This window comes from Thalassophryne amazonica, chromosome 5 (assembly GCF_902500255.1).
Source record: "Thalassophryne amazonica chromosome 5, fThaAma1.1, whole genome shotgun sequence".
Lineage (NCBI taxonomy): Eukaryota > Metazoa > Chordata > Actinopteri > Batrachoidiformes > Batrachoididae > Thalassophryne > Thalassophryne amazonica.
This window is the reverse complement of record NC_047107.1, coordinates 86330655-86345822: the sequence shown is the minus strand read 5'-3', so window position 1 is coordinate 86345822 and position 15168 is coordinate 86330655. Positions and strand designations below refer to the sequence as shown.

General features: G+C 40.0%; 1 protein-coding gene across 1 annotated transcript in view; it reads right to left on the bottom strand.

Moving 5' to 3' along the window:
• slc4a4a (solute carrier family 4 member 4a) overlaps positions 1 to 15168 on the bottom strand; it is a 229100-nt gene that overhangs the window by 144475 nt on the left and 69457 nt on the right. Inside the window, 3 exon segments of the mRNA XM_034170791.1 lie at positions 2874 to 3053; positions 4439 to 4599; positions 10118 to 10253. Coding sequence (XP_034026682.1) covers positions 2874 to 3053; positions 4439 to 4599; positions 10118 to 10253 — 477 coding nt within the window.

Below are 15168 nucleotides of genomic sequence, written 5' to 3'. Positions count from 1 at the left end.
GTTTTGGATGTCACCGAGAGTTGCTAGTGGATCAGGTAGACTGCAAGTCAAGCAACCTTAATTTAACGTGTGAATAAGGACTGTCCTCTCGACATAATAAAAGTACTGTGACAATTTATCCATCCACACAACCTCTGAGAGAACAGATCTGGGTGGATGTTTTGTGACTTTCATGTAATTTGCATTTGGTGTTCAATCAAAGATCAGTGTGCTGTTATGTAACGATATCTGATGGTCATTACGACGCAGTGACAATATATTCAGTTATTTCTGTGTGAAGAACGTTAATATAGGAGGCATCATTCAAAACTGAGCAGCATCCTGCAGTGTGAACACAGACCAGAGTCAGTGAACTTACTAAGCCAGTCCATGCTGGTACTCCTTTGAGTCTCCAAGTCCTCCATTGAGATGCGACCCGATAGGCAAGTCATAGAGGTCTCAAGAGGACTATGTGCTTTTTGTGGCAGGTTTTCAAACCAGAGCCAAGGAAGAATGAAAAAAAGCAGAGGAAAAAGCAATATGAAAAGAAGGAAGAAGCTGACAGAGAAACCGCTGAGGCAAAGCATGACGATGTTAATCAGACAAAATCACTGAAGAGCGAAGGGTGAGAGAGGTGCCGTAAAATGAGATGATTTACAGAATGAAAGCGTGCATTAAAAACATCTGATGATGTACTTTATCCTTGCAAAGTTGTAACTGATCACTGATTACGAGTAAGGCTCAGGACTATGATCTCAATAAGGCGTTTATGTTTTTGCTTTGAACACAACACACACCATGCTTTCAATCATCATAAATCTGCCTCATAAATATGATAACACATAATAAATACCTCTAACAGTAACAAATAAATTACAGTCAATACAGTGAAACACCAACTCACAACTTTCATTTCCCTAAAGCTGATTGTTGTATCACTTCTTTTGTTTATTTGCACTTTTTGTTGTTGCATAGACATAAATGACGTTCTGGTTGTGCTGAATTTGTGAGATAACCTTCTGCAGAACAAAGTAACAGGCCGCGTGCTGTGTGAATGCTACATTCCAATTTAAAATCAGATTATCTCTATGTCACAATCACATACAAATAATCATGTTAACATCATTCTGAAGATTCTAAATTTACACAACTGTGAATTATGAGCTAAAGTGCCCAAATTGTCATATGTTACCAAAAACTGATTCAGTTTTATGATTCTTCAAGGTGATGACCTTTAATTGCCAATGTTATACAATCATTCACTGACACTATAGTAGAAAAGCTTGAATCTTCGACTGGACTGGGTTGTTTGACGCGAGGACGTTTCGCTTCAAATCGCAGAAGCTTCCTCAGCTAAAATTCTTGCTCTGGTGGTCTTACTTCTGTCTTGACTCTTGTAGAGAAGAATAATCAAGAAGTCACAAAAACTGGAGTTTTAAACCTAACCAGACCCCTCCTACCGAGAGGCAGACTGCTATATAGGCTAGTGACTAAACAATAGCTCTAATTAGCACCTATTGTGCTCTAGTTAGCACCCTCCTAATGACAGGGCAGCTGTCCCTCCTAATGATGGAATGGACCCTCTCATGATGGCTCCCTTGTCGACTCTGCTGATGACGTGAATGACTCATTACCATGAACAAAAGACTGAAACTGCTTGACCTGAGTACCCCATTGTAAACAGGGGATAAAGCGTGTCTCAGACCCCCCTCCCTGGTTAAGGCTGGGTTTCAAACGTTTCACAAAGAATGCCTCCTTGACCCCTCTCTCAAACCATTTCTTCTCTCTGGCTAATATTTTAACTTCCTTGTCCTCAAATGTGTGGTTAGTGTCTTTAAGGTGGAGATGAACTGCAGACTGAGTTCCACTGGTGCCCTCTCTGTGGTGCTGGTATAGCCTTTTGTGTAAAGGTTGCTTAGTCTCACCTATGTAGTGTTCGTTACAGTTTTCCTGACATCTGATAGAATACACTACATTGCTCTGTTTGTAACTAGGGATCCTGTCCTTAGGGTGAACTAATTTCTGTCTCAAGGTGTTAACCGGTTTAAAGTAAACTGGGATTTTGTGCTGTCTGAAGATCCTCTGTGCAAGAAACCAGAGCAAGAATTTTAGCTGAGGAAGCTTCTGCGATTTGAAGCGAAACGTCCTCGCATCAAGCAACCCAGTCCAGTCGAAGATTCAAGCTTCTCTACTGTGGAAACCACCTGGACAACTGAGACCCTACACAAAAACACTGACACTATATTCACGTTACACCCTAAAGTGGAATCAGTGGAGACCTGGGAGGTTTTCACAAACTTATAGACATGTTTGCTTGCATTGATCTGGGTTCCATTTTCATTATTTTTCCTGTCACAGAAATTACACTTTTGTTGTTATTGACTATGATGCAAGCAAATTGTGTTTTTGCTGCAATTTTACAGCAGAGTTGCATTCACACTGGTTATTAAAGGAAAAGGGATAACGCCAAGACCAAACTATCAAAAATAATTCAGTCTTATGTGTAATGTGAACACAGGCTAATCTGTGTAGAGTCTGCAGTTAGTAGCACCTACAACATTTACAGGTAAAAAGTAATCTTATCTGTGCAGTTAGCAAGCTACAGTTAGTGGATGTTAGAAAAGTGATTGTTTTCGATCCATAACCAACTAACTACAAAGCAGGTTAATGAAAAAAGTCATTGGACCTAAGACTTTTATATTTATTTACCACATATTAACACAAGTTTTTTTTTGTTTTGTTTTTTTTTAGCATTGACTGAAGAAAATGTCGAAATTATAAAATTATCACATAATTCCAAAATGTGACAAAAACTCATCATTCAGCTCATGATTTTGTTTAGTTATCTTTGCTGTAATTCTTGAAAGACTGCACCAAACTGGCATGAGTATTACCATTTTCCTGGATGGTAAACAGCCTACTTGCACTGGAGACTGTTTTGCCAATGTCTGCCAAAGAGCGCAGGTTGGACTTCTTGGTTTGGTGGCGATGTTTCCGTAGCAACGTGTACATCACCTTCTCCCTCAGTTCCTCCTTTAGTTGGCCCATCTCTATCTGGTTATCAGTGATCAGCTCTAAAGATGTCAAGAGAGGATGGAGAAGAAAAACAATGATTGTATCATACTACAGTTTGAGAAATGTTTGTCTATTTGTACCCCTACTCTTCCTAGGTCCTTTGGAAGACTCCCATCAAACATGGTATGTGGATGAAGAATGACCCGGGAATTGTTCATAAAGGGTTTGTTTCAGCAAAGGAAAAGGTGATTGGCTCAATGGCCAACAACTTGATTTTTTACTTCAAAGTCCATCAAATGTGGCACACAGATGAAGATGGGTTCTGGAATTGCCCAGGTCACATCAAATTTACCAAAGGCCAGTAACTGGTGTAAATGGTCAAATTTGATGTTTTTCATTCCCATTTGCACCAAAATTGGGACACATGTGGAAGTAAGTTCCAGAATTGCTCAGCAAGGTCAAATTTGACAATGGTTAAGGTCATGTTTGCCTGCCTAATTGTTGTCCTTATCCTCTAACGTCTGTTTGTTGATGTCTACCAAACTTAATAAAGTATGTCAATGAAGGCTGACCCCAAAATTACTCTAATTCATTTTGGTACAGGTCAAGGTCAAGGAATTTGATGCAAGTGGTACTCTTCCCCTAAGTCTCCCTAAATAACAATGAGTAAGAATGACACGAACATCACCAGGACTCTAGCATTTTGAGCCGTCTAAAAAGGTAATTATTTACTTGTTTACATTGTCAAGGCTTGATAAAACAGTTGTGTGTTTTTTCCTTCTTGTCTGCCGCTGTTACAGTACGTATTTATTCCTATGTTTATAACAGATTTACCTTCTTGTTATAATCATTCAGACAAGCTACGCTCTGATGCGATCCGCTGACGTCACACTCGCCCCGTTCACTGCTTGTTTACTCCAATCAACTTGTCCAAGTCCAGCAAATGCTCCAGAGGCTGTATTGTTGGTGTGAATAGTGATGCCGACGGCCCGTATGCACTTCACTTATGACCACAATGCAGATGCCGTGCACGCGCAACATGTGCGCGATGCATCATAATACATCCATAATACTGCTGTGATAATCGCAATGCGTCAGATCCGTTTCCTCACTACATGCGTTATACAACCGTGATTGTTCATCATATATTCACTATATATTATTAATATATCCGTAATTCATACTGGGACATTTGTCATTTTTGGCCATTTTTGTTGCGGATGACAATGAACGCCCGTATTGGTATACTCATTCATGTGCAATTAATCCTCTCCCCAGTGGGACAAGGCCCTTAGTCTTGAACCTGGACAATCATAAACCAGACGGGGGGGGGTAATTTTAATCAAAGAAACAAGGTCAAATCCATAACAGTCTGTGATATTTTTTTTTCTTGATCCCACAAATGTGAAATGACCACAAATCCAGATCAGGAACTAGAACTTACCAATAACCTGTGAAAGAGTGGAAGCTTCCATGTCCAGCATGATGCTGCCTTTCTCAATGCATTTCCGCAGTTCAAAAAGGCTGTTCAAGCCCAACGTGGCCACATGGGGCTTACTCCAACGTTCACCTCCTTCTTCTACCTTTTCTTCAAACTTGATCCACCTGAACAAGGAGAACACAGAACAAAAGTACTCAACTCTGACATACACTGACATTTTACCTTGGAAAACATTTTCAAGGTCAAAGTCCTGTTAGAAGTGGCTTTTCATAAACTAAAATATAACACAAAAGTATAGATCAAAAAGGCTTTTCAATGTTAAAATAATAAAATATCCACCAAATCCTCATTACGGATCAGATGCAGATCAAATTTAGTCTATTCATTGAGCGTGCCAGTTTGCACGTCATTGTCACAAATGAGAGTGATTGATGCACTTTTGATTGAGATATAATGCAAAATGTACACCAAATGGGCTTTTCCATATTCAAATATCCACAAAATCCACAATCTGGATCAGATCCAGATCAAACTTTGTCAGGTGAAAGTGAGTGACAGTCTGCACCTCTCATTCAAATATGATGGTTATTGGAGCACACTTGATTAAAACATAATGTAAAATATACATTAAACAGGATTTTCAATGCTAAATTCAAATGGCCACAAAATCCACAATCCAGTTCAGATCCAGATTAAATTTTGTCAGGTGATAGTGAGCGCCAGTCTGCACCTCACTTTCAAATATGAGAGTGATTGGTGCATATTTGATTGAGATATAATGTAAAATCTATCTATAAAGCAAGAAGCTTCTGTGTGTGGGTATGTTGCTCGCATATCTCTCTGACTATTTGTCAGATCAGCCTCAGCTTTTGGATATGGCTTGCACATGGCAGGTTGATATGAATCCTTTATTATGAGAATTTTGGGAACTAACCTTTATTTTTGATAAACATTGTAACATTCATACTTCCAAGAAGGTGCACTCCGTTTAGCTAATTCTGACCAAGAGCTGAAACTGCAATGTCAGGGTTTTTCACGTTTGTTTGCAAATAATATCAAGTCTGGCTAACTGATGTTACTGGTAGCAAAGTTAAACAGCATCAGATAGTTAATACTGCTCACACTATTTCACAGTAAAATGTTAAATGCACTGTAAATCCAAACAAGTTAGCAGAACTCAAAAATACTGAGGTGATCAGTTGACATAATATTTTTTAGTTCATGAACTTAAAGTCAATTGCTCTCAGAACATAAAAGTTTTGATTATATGCTACTTGTACCTCATGATTACAATTAAATTAAAGTGTCTTTAAGTAAAAGTAAGTCCTTTCAGCTGCTCCCTTGGTTTTCACTCAGGGTCATCACAGAAGATGTGAAGTGGATCTGCATGTTGAGCTGACACAAGTTTTACACGAGCTGCCCTTCCTGACACAACTCCACATTACATAGAGGAATGTGGCAGGGGTGGGGTTTGAACCAGGAACCTTCTGCACCAAAACGAAGTGCACTAACCACTTGGCCACCACCGCTGCTGAAGTGCTCACTAAGTCAACACAAATATTTTCATATATAATTACTTAATTCTTTTAAGTTCTGCTTTAGTTATATTTTAAAGTTTGCTTAATTAATATAAAGTAATTGAAGTCAATCAAAACTCTGAGTTTAATTTACTCAAAAAGCAAGACGATGTTACACAAACTTGAAATATTTAAGTAAGTCAAACGTTTCTTAAAACTTTGAGTTTACACTACTTAATCTTTTAATTAATTTGAACATTTGGGTTTAGAGTGTGCCAGCATCCCAGCAAATATTTTTACTGTGAAATGTATGCTGCGACAGAGTTTAACTTGACAACACTGAGGAGATGTTGGCTAAAATCCATTTTTGCTAATTTCCCACAATTTGGACAACGTTTCAGGAAGTACATGAGATGAATAATAAAGTAATAAAAATAAATAATAAAAATAATATGCTGTAGACAGTGTTGGGCTTGTTTGCTTTCTTCACCTCTATTAGCTTAACAGATGGTGCGATTGTTAGCTGGTAAGTTTCAATCTGTGTGTTTTTTCCAGTGTTGTTTTTCTAATTGTGTTTTTAGCTTCCTGGTTTGTAACAAAAATACGCGTTGCAGACCGACGGTCCAATATGAGAAAATATCCAACCGGTAATGAGCCAATCAGAGCACGTGTAGCATCGCAGCCATATAATAAAATCTTATATTTGCTGTGAGTTCAAGTTTAAACTGTCTCTTCCAACAACCTGTTAATAGGAATCCTTTTATTGTCATATAATTTAAAATAACACTGTTTTTTTAAATAATATGAAATACAATATTCAAATAATAATACAATGTAACATACCAATCAAAACATAGACCCAAATAGATAGACATACTGATTCACTTTCTTTCTTTCTTTCTTTGTCCCCAAAGGGAAATTTCAGTTGTCATAGCAGCCAGGTACCTCAAAAACATAAAAGTAAAAATAAAACAAAATAATAGAAACAATAAGTATAAGTATAAAAATACAAACAAGCAATAGGAAAAACACAGGTAGAAACACATATGTGACATTTAATTTAACTTTTATTTAACCAGGTTAGTCCCATTGAGATCCAATTCACCAAACTTGCATGTCTTTAAATGTGGGAGGAAACCACAGAAGTCAATATAACAACTATAGTCTGCAGTCGCACTGAGCCGTGTCCTGGCAAGGAAGCGTGGTTGCCATTTTGGATCCTGGCAACTCAGTAGGCAGCGCGCATAGACACTCAATTAGTCACGTCAAGAAACAGGTGGAATATGCCAGAAAGTTGCGCATGTTGGCAAAGCAAGAAACGGAGGAAGAAGGGAAACAACATTTCCTTACATAAGTCAGTGGTTTTGCTTATTCTTGTTACTTTATCTGTGACATTTGGTTGATAAACAGGTGTATGTTGCCTGCCATGCCTGTCTGAAGACACAGACCAATAACTCTTATGGTTAGTTGACATTTTCCCCTGCTAGACCGATGTTAATATATTTGCCGTTAGTGATTAAAATTGTTCGACAAGATCGCTGATTTTTTTATTTTGCGCCTTAAATAACCGAGCCGCTGCTCACAAATTATAATGACCCGCGCTGTGATATTCATAGTCACATCCTCACACATAGATGTGCACACACACCACTGACTTCATGAATGAAACTCGGTCAATAAAGGATAATTGTGTTAAAAAAATATATATATATAAAAATATATATATATATATATATATATATATATGGACCTCCCGATCCACACACACCTCCCCCAGCTCCTCCGGGGGAACCCCAAGGCATATGGACCTCCCGATCCACACACACCTCCCCCAGCTCCTCCGGGGGAACCCCAAGGCGTTCCCAAGCCAGCCAAGAGATGTAGTCCCTCCAGCGTGTGTGTGTGTGTGTGTGTGTGTATATATATATATATATATATTGTAATGGATTGATGAGCTGCATTGCGCTGAACACAGCAGCAGCAGGATGCTGCTGATTTTTCTCAGCTGGAACAGATCAGATCTGTGTAACTTACAACACTAATATTTGGGAATGTGTGGGTATCAGTGGTGGGCACACTTCCGATAATCTGATAACAGATAATTATCGAAGATAATGTTTTCTTTATCGGATTATCTTTTTAGATAACTTTAAAAACCATTATTGGATCAATTATCTTCCGATTAATCTTTGTCCGATAACTTTTAAACCAATAAAGAAAATAAACAAAGCTGAACAGCGACAAGCGTTTTTAAAATTAGTTTAGCACTCACCTATTAAAAGTTTTGTAACAGACGCACAGCTATAACCTTTACAAACAGAAGAGAGTCGCTTGGATAAAATGCATCTCAAGCCTCTGCAGACAAAGGAGAAACAGTCCAAAAAAAACAAACAAACATTTTCTTTAACACCATACCGATATGCTGGCGATATCGCCTAAGTCATCAAGAGGCATACATTTTTAACTTATGGTTCAAATTTTAACCAAACTAATTTTGGACAAGTTATTTAAAATTACTGTCATGTCTGAAGTTTTATTAAGTGAAAATATCAGATATATGTTTTAGTTTTAAAGTAATGTGCTAATTTTTTTTTATCGGTTATCTGTAACTTCTGATACATTTTTGGGTGGTTTATTGTTTTATCTTTATCGAAGGTAACTTTTCAGTTATCTGATTATCTGTTATCGAAGTTAATTTTTTGGTTATCTGTGCCCACCACTGGTGGGTGTCACAGTAAGTTTAACACTTTCCTTACCAAGGTTGGGTAGGATTACTTTGAAAGAATACATGTGGATTACATGTATGTATGTACATACATTTGGATTACTTGTAATCTGATTACTTTTGGATTACATTTCAAAGTAATCCTATGCAACCCTGTTCCTTACATAATTTAATGTAAATTATTTTTACCGGCTCGATATCCAGGTCAGAATGGCCACCAAGTATTCACAAGGTATTTTGGAGGTTAGAACTTCACTAAGAGCCACATTATGACTTAGAAACTGCAATGTGGCTCAGGTAGATTTGGAGCTTTAGTTCAGTAAGTTAAAAAAAATGTCAATTTGGTTAATATTAAAGATGAAGGTGAAGGTCACTGTCAATGGTCAAGGACTCTATGTATTTTGTTTTTGGCTCACTTTTGGCCAAATCAAGAACAGAAACAACAGCAATAAACCTCCTGTCATTTTTTGCACATTCAAAGACACTAATTGGTGGGTCTACTCCCGAGTGCTGCGGAGTGTTGAAGTATTCATGAGTGACTCTGCCACTGGGCTTGTTAACTCCATGTGACCAAAAGAAAAATAATTTAATGCTGACTTGTGATTATGCAGATAACCTACTTTATACTGACCTATCATGGGGGTACTGAAATTATTATTTAGCTGCAATTTTGATGGTAATTTTGATAAACTAAGTTTATCCCCAGATTCCCAACATGAAGCAAATGAGAGTCCCTAAGACTCCCCCTGGCTGGGATGGCAGTCATACTTAGGTTATTTCCCTATTTAAGGCCAGTACCCGTTCCAACGGGGTGGACTGGGACAGTGCAGAAGAAGTCTTGTCCAAGGACAGAGACAGGTTGTACAACTGGGAATCGAGCCCAGGTCTGCATACTGGTACTCCAACTTCTTTTCCCACTGAGCTACCTGCTATACAGTTATTATTTGGGCTATTAGTGAATAATTTTATGTTACCATGGGGAGGCATTGGTCTTGAGACCAGAGGATCATCAGTTCAAACCCCAGCCTGACTGGAATATCCCTAAGGACCCTTGGGCAAGGTCCTTAATCCCCAAGTTGCTCCTGGTGTGTAGTAAGCGCCTTGCATGACATGTGTTAATTTCATGGCATCATTGTAAAGCGCTTTGAGCTTCTGATCTATATAAAAGCAGTCCATTTACCATAAAGTCAGACATTACAAGGATTTTTTTTTTCATCTGTCTCTGTTATACTTCTAAAAATTTAATAAATGTGAGATGAAAAAAGCAATTTGAAACATTAGAGTTGGACAGTGTTTTTGGATCATGAAAATAATCGATTCTTGAAGCACTAAATTGAGTAAAAGTCAGTGGGACAGACATTCCAATACAACTTCAAATATGCAATCGGGAGCTGCAAACCTGAAACTTCAGAGGGAACACTAAAGAGTTGGGGTTCTGACCTTGCTGTCTCTTTCCACTCCATTTCCTGTCCATCCACCGACAGAAGTTCATCCAACTCTGTAAAAAGCTGAGGGAGCGTCGAGCCATCATCATCCTCTCCAAGGATAAATCGGATCCTCTCAGCTGCCGGTGAGACTGTGGAAAGAGGGAAAATACTGCGGTTCATAGGATGACAATGGTGAATATTGGCAAAAGGTTTGGGCACTGGTTTGCTCTCCTCAGCTGGACTCATCCCGTTGATGTCAGGAAGAAGTGGAGATGATGGATCTTTCACAGTCACCTCCTTTCCTCTCTCCACCAAGTCATCATCCTTGTCATCCTTCTCTTCTTGGTTATTGTTACTGGACATCATGTGTGTTTCCCTTGTATCAGCAGGTTTGCCCCTCATATACCAGTCTGTACGCTACTGTTGCTAATTGGCGCAGGAGTCACAAAACAGCAACCAGACCCTCATTAGAGTTTAGATGGAAGTGATTGCTGCTCTCAGTAGCCTGAACCAGCACTTTGTGAACCAGGTCGGAGGGGGCCGATGGGGTTTAGTGGGTTCTCTTGGTGCCAGTGTCCCCCCAGACTCAGCGCCCCCTGCTCCCGCCCCCCTGTCCTTCTGCTCAAACAGGCCTTCCTCATTGGTCTTCAAGCTTTGGCACACTGTCCTGGAGCCTCACATTGAGAATTAGGAAATAGTTCACAAACTGCCCTATTCTTTACCAGAGGCTTGGCTTTAATGTTCCTTGACTTCTCATTTGAATATTTTGAGAGCCAAATAGAATTTCAACAGGTTTGATATACAATATAACACTATTCACACATCACAAAAATGAAATCTCTATATAAACTGGAATCACTACCCACATGTGTGCACATGCATGTAGAAAACCAAATATGTGTCATCACTCATCAAAAAAGTACAAAATGCTGAACAATGCATGGTGCATCATTAGATTTCAAAAGTGCTATGTGGAAATCAATGCAATATGAATGAGATTTATACATGGTTAAAGTGACGCAAACATTGGCCCCTGTCCCTCTATTGTCCATTATTTAATTTCATGTAGAATCACACTGATTGATCAATTATGGCTGCAGTCAAAGTAATGAGGAATCTTACTTTGCTGTGTCAGTCAGTGAGTGAAGTATAACCTGAAAAAGGGAAGGTTTACGCTGAACACCAACATGCGTTACCATCATAGACAAGCTATGTGCACTCCTTTCCTGCTGTGATCACCTCCAAACAAACATGCAGGGTACAGATGATGTTTTGGCTTTGCACTCCATCACCATGAGTTAAACAAAATAAAATCTTAAGGCATGAAAATGTTGAACATCACACATCTCTTTGGTCCAAGATGGCCTTGACTCCAACTGAACTACTGCTGGTCCATCATCTTGGATTTTGCAGTGGTAGGCCAAGGCAGGTATACTTCTCACTCTCAAACTGATAGATACATAGATTGATTGGAATGGCATAACCTGAGATACATGATGGGTGGGGGTGGGGGGTTAGATGCAGTACATCCGGAAAGTATTCACAGCGCTTCACTTTGCCCACATTTTGTTATGTTACAGCCTTATTCCAAAATGTAGTTCATTTTTGTCCCCAAAAATTCTACTCACAACACCCCATAATGACAACATGAAAAAGTTTTTTTTTTAATTCTTGCAAATTTATTACAAATAAAAAACTAAGAAATCACATGTGCATAAGTATTCACCACCAATACTTTGTCTCAATACTTTGTCGATGCAAGTTTGGCAACAATTACAGCCTCAAGTCTTCTTGAATATGATGCCACAAGCTTGGTGCACCTATCTTTGGGCAGTTTTGCCCATTCCTGTTTGCAGCACCTCTCAAGCTCCATCAGGTTGGAAGGGACATGCTGTTGCACAGCCATTTTCAGATCTCTCCAGAGATGTTCAATCGGATTTAGGTCTGGGTTCTGGCTGGGCCACTCAAGAACATTCACAGAGTTATCCTGAAGCCACTGCTTTGATAATTTGGCTGTGGGCTTAGAGTCACTGTCCTGTTGAAAGATGAACAGTGACCCCAATCTGAGGTCAACAGCACTCTGGAGCAGGTTTTCATCCAGAATGTCTCTTTACATTGCTGCATTCATCTTCCCTCAATCCTGACTAGTCTCCCAGTTACTGCTGCTGAAAAACATCACCACAGCATAGTGCTGCCACCACCATGCTTCCATGGTGCCAACACCATGCTTTGTTTGAGAAAAAAGTCAGTTTCCCCTTAACTGCCTGGAAGCTCCTGATAACTGCTACCTTCCTGCCCTTACTGGACTACGGCGATATCGTATAAAGGTGCGCTTCAACTAGTTGCTTACAGTCCCTGACCCCACTGTATTACTGTGCCTTAAGATTCATCACTGGCTGTCGCCACCTCACACACCACTGTGAGTTGTATGCCACAGCTGGCATGCCCTCTTTGACTGCAAGGCGATATACACATTAGATGACGCTGTTTTACAAGACTCTTATTGACTGGTTCCGACCTATTTATCTAGTTTACTTCAGAGATCGGGAAGCCATTATGCTCTGTATTCAAACGTCATGTTAAGTTTCCGTGTACCTCGTGTCGGCACTGAAACGGGAAAGAAGGCTTTCAGTTTTTTCTGCTCCCTCTGACTGGAATGTCCTCCAGTGTGAACTGAAACCGTCTGGGATAATGTCTTTGAATCCCTTCTGCTCTGTTTTAAGAGATCGCAAATGGAATTCTTTTGCACCATGCCTGTGTCTTTAAATTCTAATCTGTTTTTTCCCACACATCATTACAACTCACAATGACCAAGAAGATTCCATTTTATGTGTTATTAACGTTCTCTTGATGAAGTTAACCTGTCTATTATGACGTGTGCTGCTGCCTTCTTGGCCAGGTCACCCTTGCAAAAGAGGTCTCGATCTGAATGGGATTTTAACTGATTAAATAAAGGTTATTATTATTATTATTATTATTATTATTATTATTATTATTATTATTATTATTATTATTATTACTGTAGGGATGGTGCCTGGTTTCCTACAAACATGATGCCTGGCATTCACGCCAAAGAGTTCAGTCTTTGTCTCATCAGACCAGAGAATTTTGTTTCTCATGATTTGAGAGTACTTTGGGTGCCTTTTGGCAAACTCCAGATGCCATGTGCCTTTCACTAAGGAGTGGCTTCCGTCTGGCCACTCTACCATACAGGCCTGATTGGTGGATTGCCGCAAAGATGACTGTCCTTCTGGAAGGTTCTCCTCTCTCCCCAGAGGAATGCTGGAACTCTGAGAAATTGACCATTCTGATTCTTGGTCACCTGCCTGACTAAGGCCCTTCTCCCCTGATCACTCAGTTTACACAGGCAGCCAGCAAGAGCCCTGGTGGATCTGAACTTCAACCGGTTACGGATGATGGCATCTTCAAAGTAGCAAAATGTTTCTGTAACTTTCCCCAGATTTGTGTCTTGAGACAATCCTGTGTTGGAGGTCTACAGACTATTCTTTTGACTTCATGCTTGGTTTGTGCTCTGACATGCATTGTCAACTGTGGGACCTTATATGCAGACAGGTGTGTGCCTTTCCAAATCATGTCCAATCACTGAATTTACACCAGGTGGACTCCAGTTAAGCTGAAGAAACATCTCAAGGACGATCAGTGGAAACAGGATGCACCTGAGCTCAATACTGAGTTTCATGGCAAAGGCTGTGAATATGTATGTGCATGTGATTTCTTAATTATTTTAAGAAATTTGAAAAAAAAAATCTAAAAATGAAACCTTTTTTCACATTGTCATTATGAGATATTGTGTGTCAAATTTTGGAGGAAAAAAATGAATTTTATCCATTTTGGAATAAGGCTGTAACATAACAAAATGTGAAATTGTGTGTGCATTGTGTGTGCATTGTGAAAAATTTCCAAATGCACTGTAAAACGTTATAAAATTAAAATGAAATCAAGCTGCCTTAGGAAATTTTTTACAGGTCACATCACTTCATTTGTACTTTTAGTGCAATACGAGGTCTGTGATAAAAGTAACAGACCTTATTATTTTTTTCAAAAACCATATGGATTTGAATCACGTGTGATTACATCAGACATGCTTGAACCCTAGTGGGCATGCGAGAGTTTTTTCACGCCTGTCGGTTACGTCATTCGCCTGTGGGCAGTCTTTGAGTGAGGAGTCGCCCACCCTCTCGTCGTTTTTTCATTGTTTAGGAATGGCTCAGAGACTGTTGCTTTGTTTGATAAAAATTTGTTCAAAAACTGTAAGGCACAACTGAGTGGACACCATTCGATAAATTCAGCTGGTTTTCGGTAAAAATGTTAACGGCTGATGAGAGATTTTGGTCTGGTAGTGTCGCCGTAAGGACGGCCCACGGCGCCTGACGGCGATCTGCACTTCGAGGCGGCAGCGTCTCGCTGTTTCAAGTTGAAAACTTCCACATTTCAGGCTCTGTTGACTCAGTAAGTCGTCAGAGAACAGAGAACTTTCAGAAGAAGTCGGCATGAGGAGTTTATTCGGACATTCCATTGTTAACGGACATTTTGTAATGAAAGAACGTGCGGGCAGAGTCGCATGTTGGGCCGGACCCGACCGCGGGGGGTCGCGACAGGAAAAACATCTCCGTTGGAAACCTTAAAGGACAAGTTGTTGTGTGGGCCGCTGAAGAGGAGGTACTGCTGGCCCACCACCACCAGAGGGTGCCGCCGCCCCACAGGAGCAGCCTCGGTAACAGCTGTCACCCATCACCTGAGACAGCTGACGGCAATTATCACTGGGGTATATCAGCAGGACGGCATCTCCACCTCATCGCCGAGATATCGTTCTACCTGGAAGGTAATAATCTCAGCTGACTGCTTGACAGTAACCTTTGTGATTTTTGTGAGTGATTGCAGACTTTTTTCCCCAACGAGAGGTGGAGGCAGCTTCCCTGCCGTACAGGTTGCTGGGTGCAAACGCGCCCACGTTAATTGTGTTCTTGTTCCTCGCCAGCAGTACCAGGTCCGACACGCGGAGGCAGTGGCCACCTGGGAGTTCGGAACTTGGCGGCTCCAGTA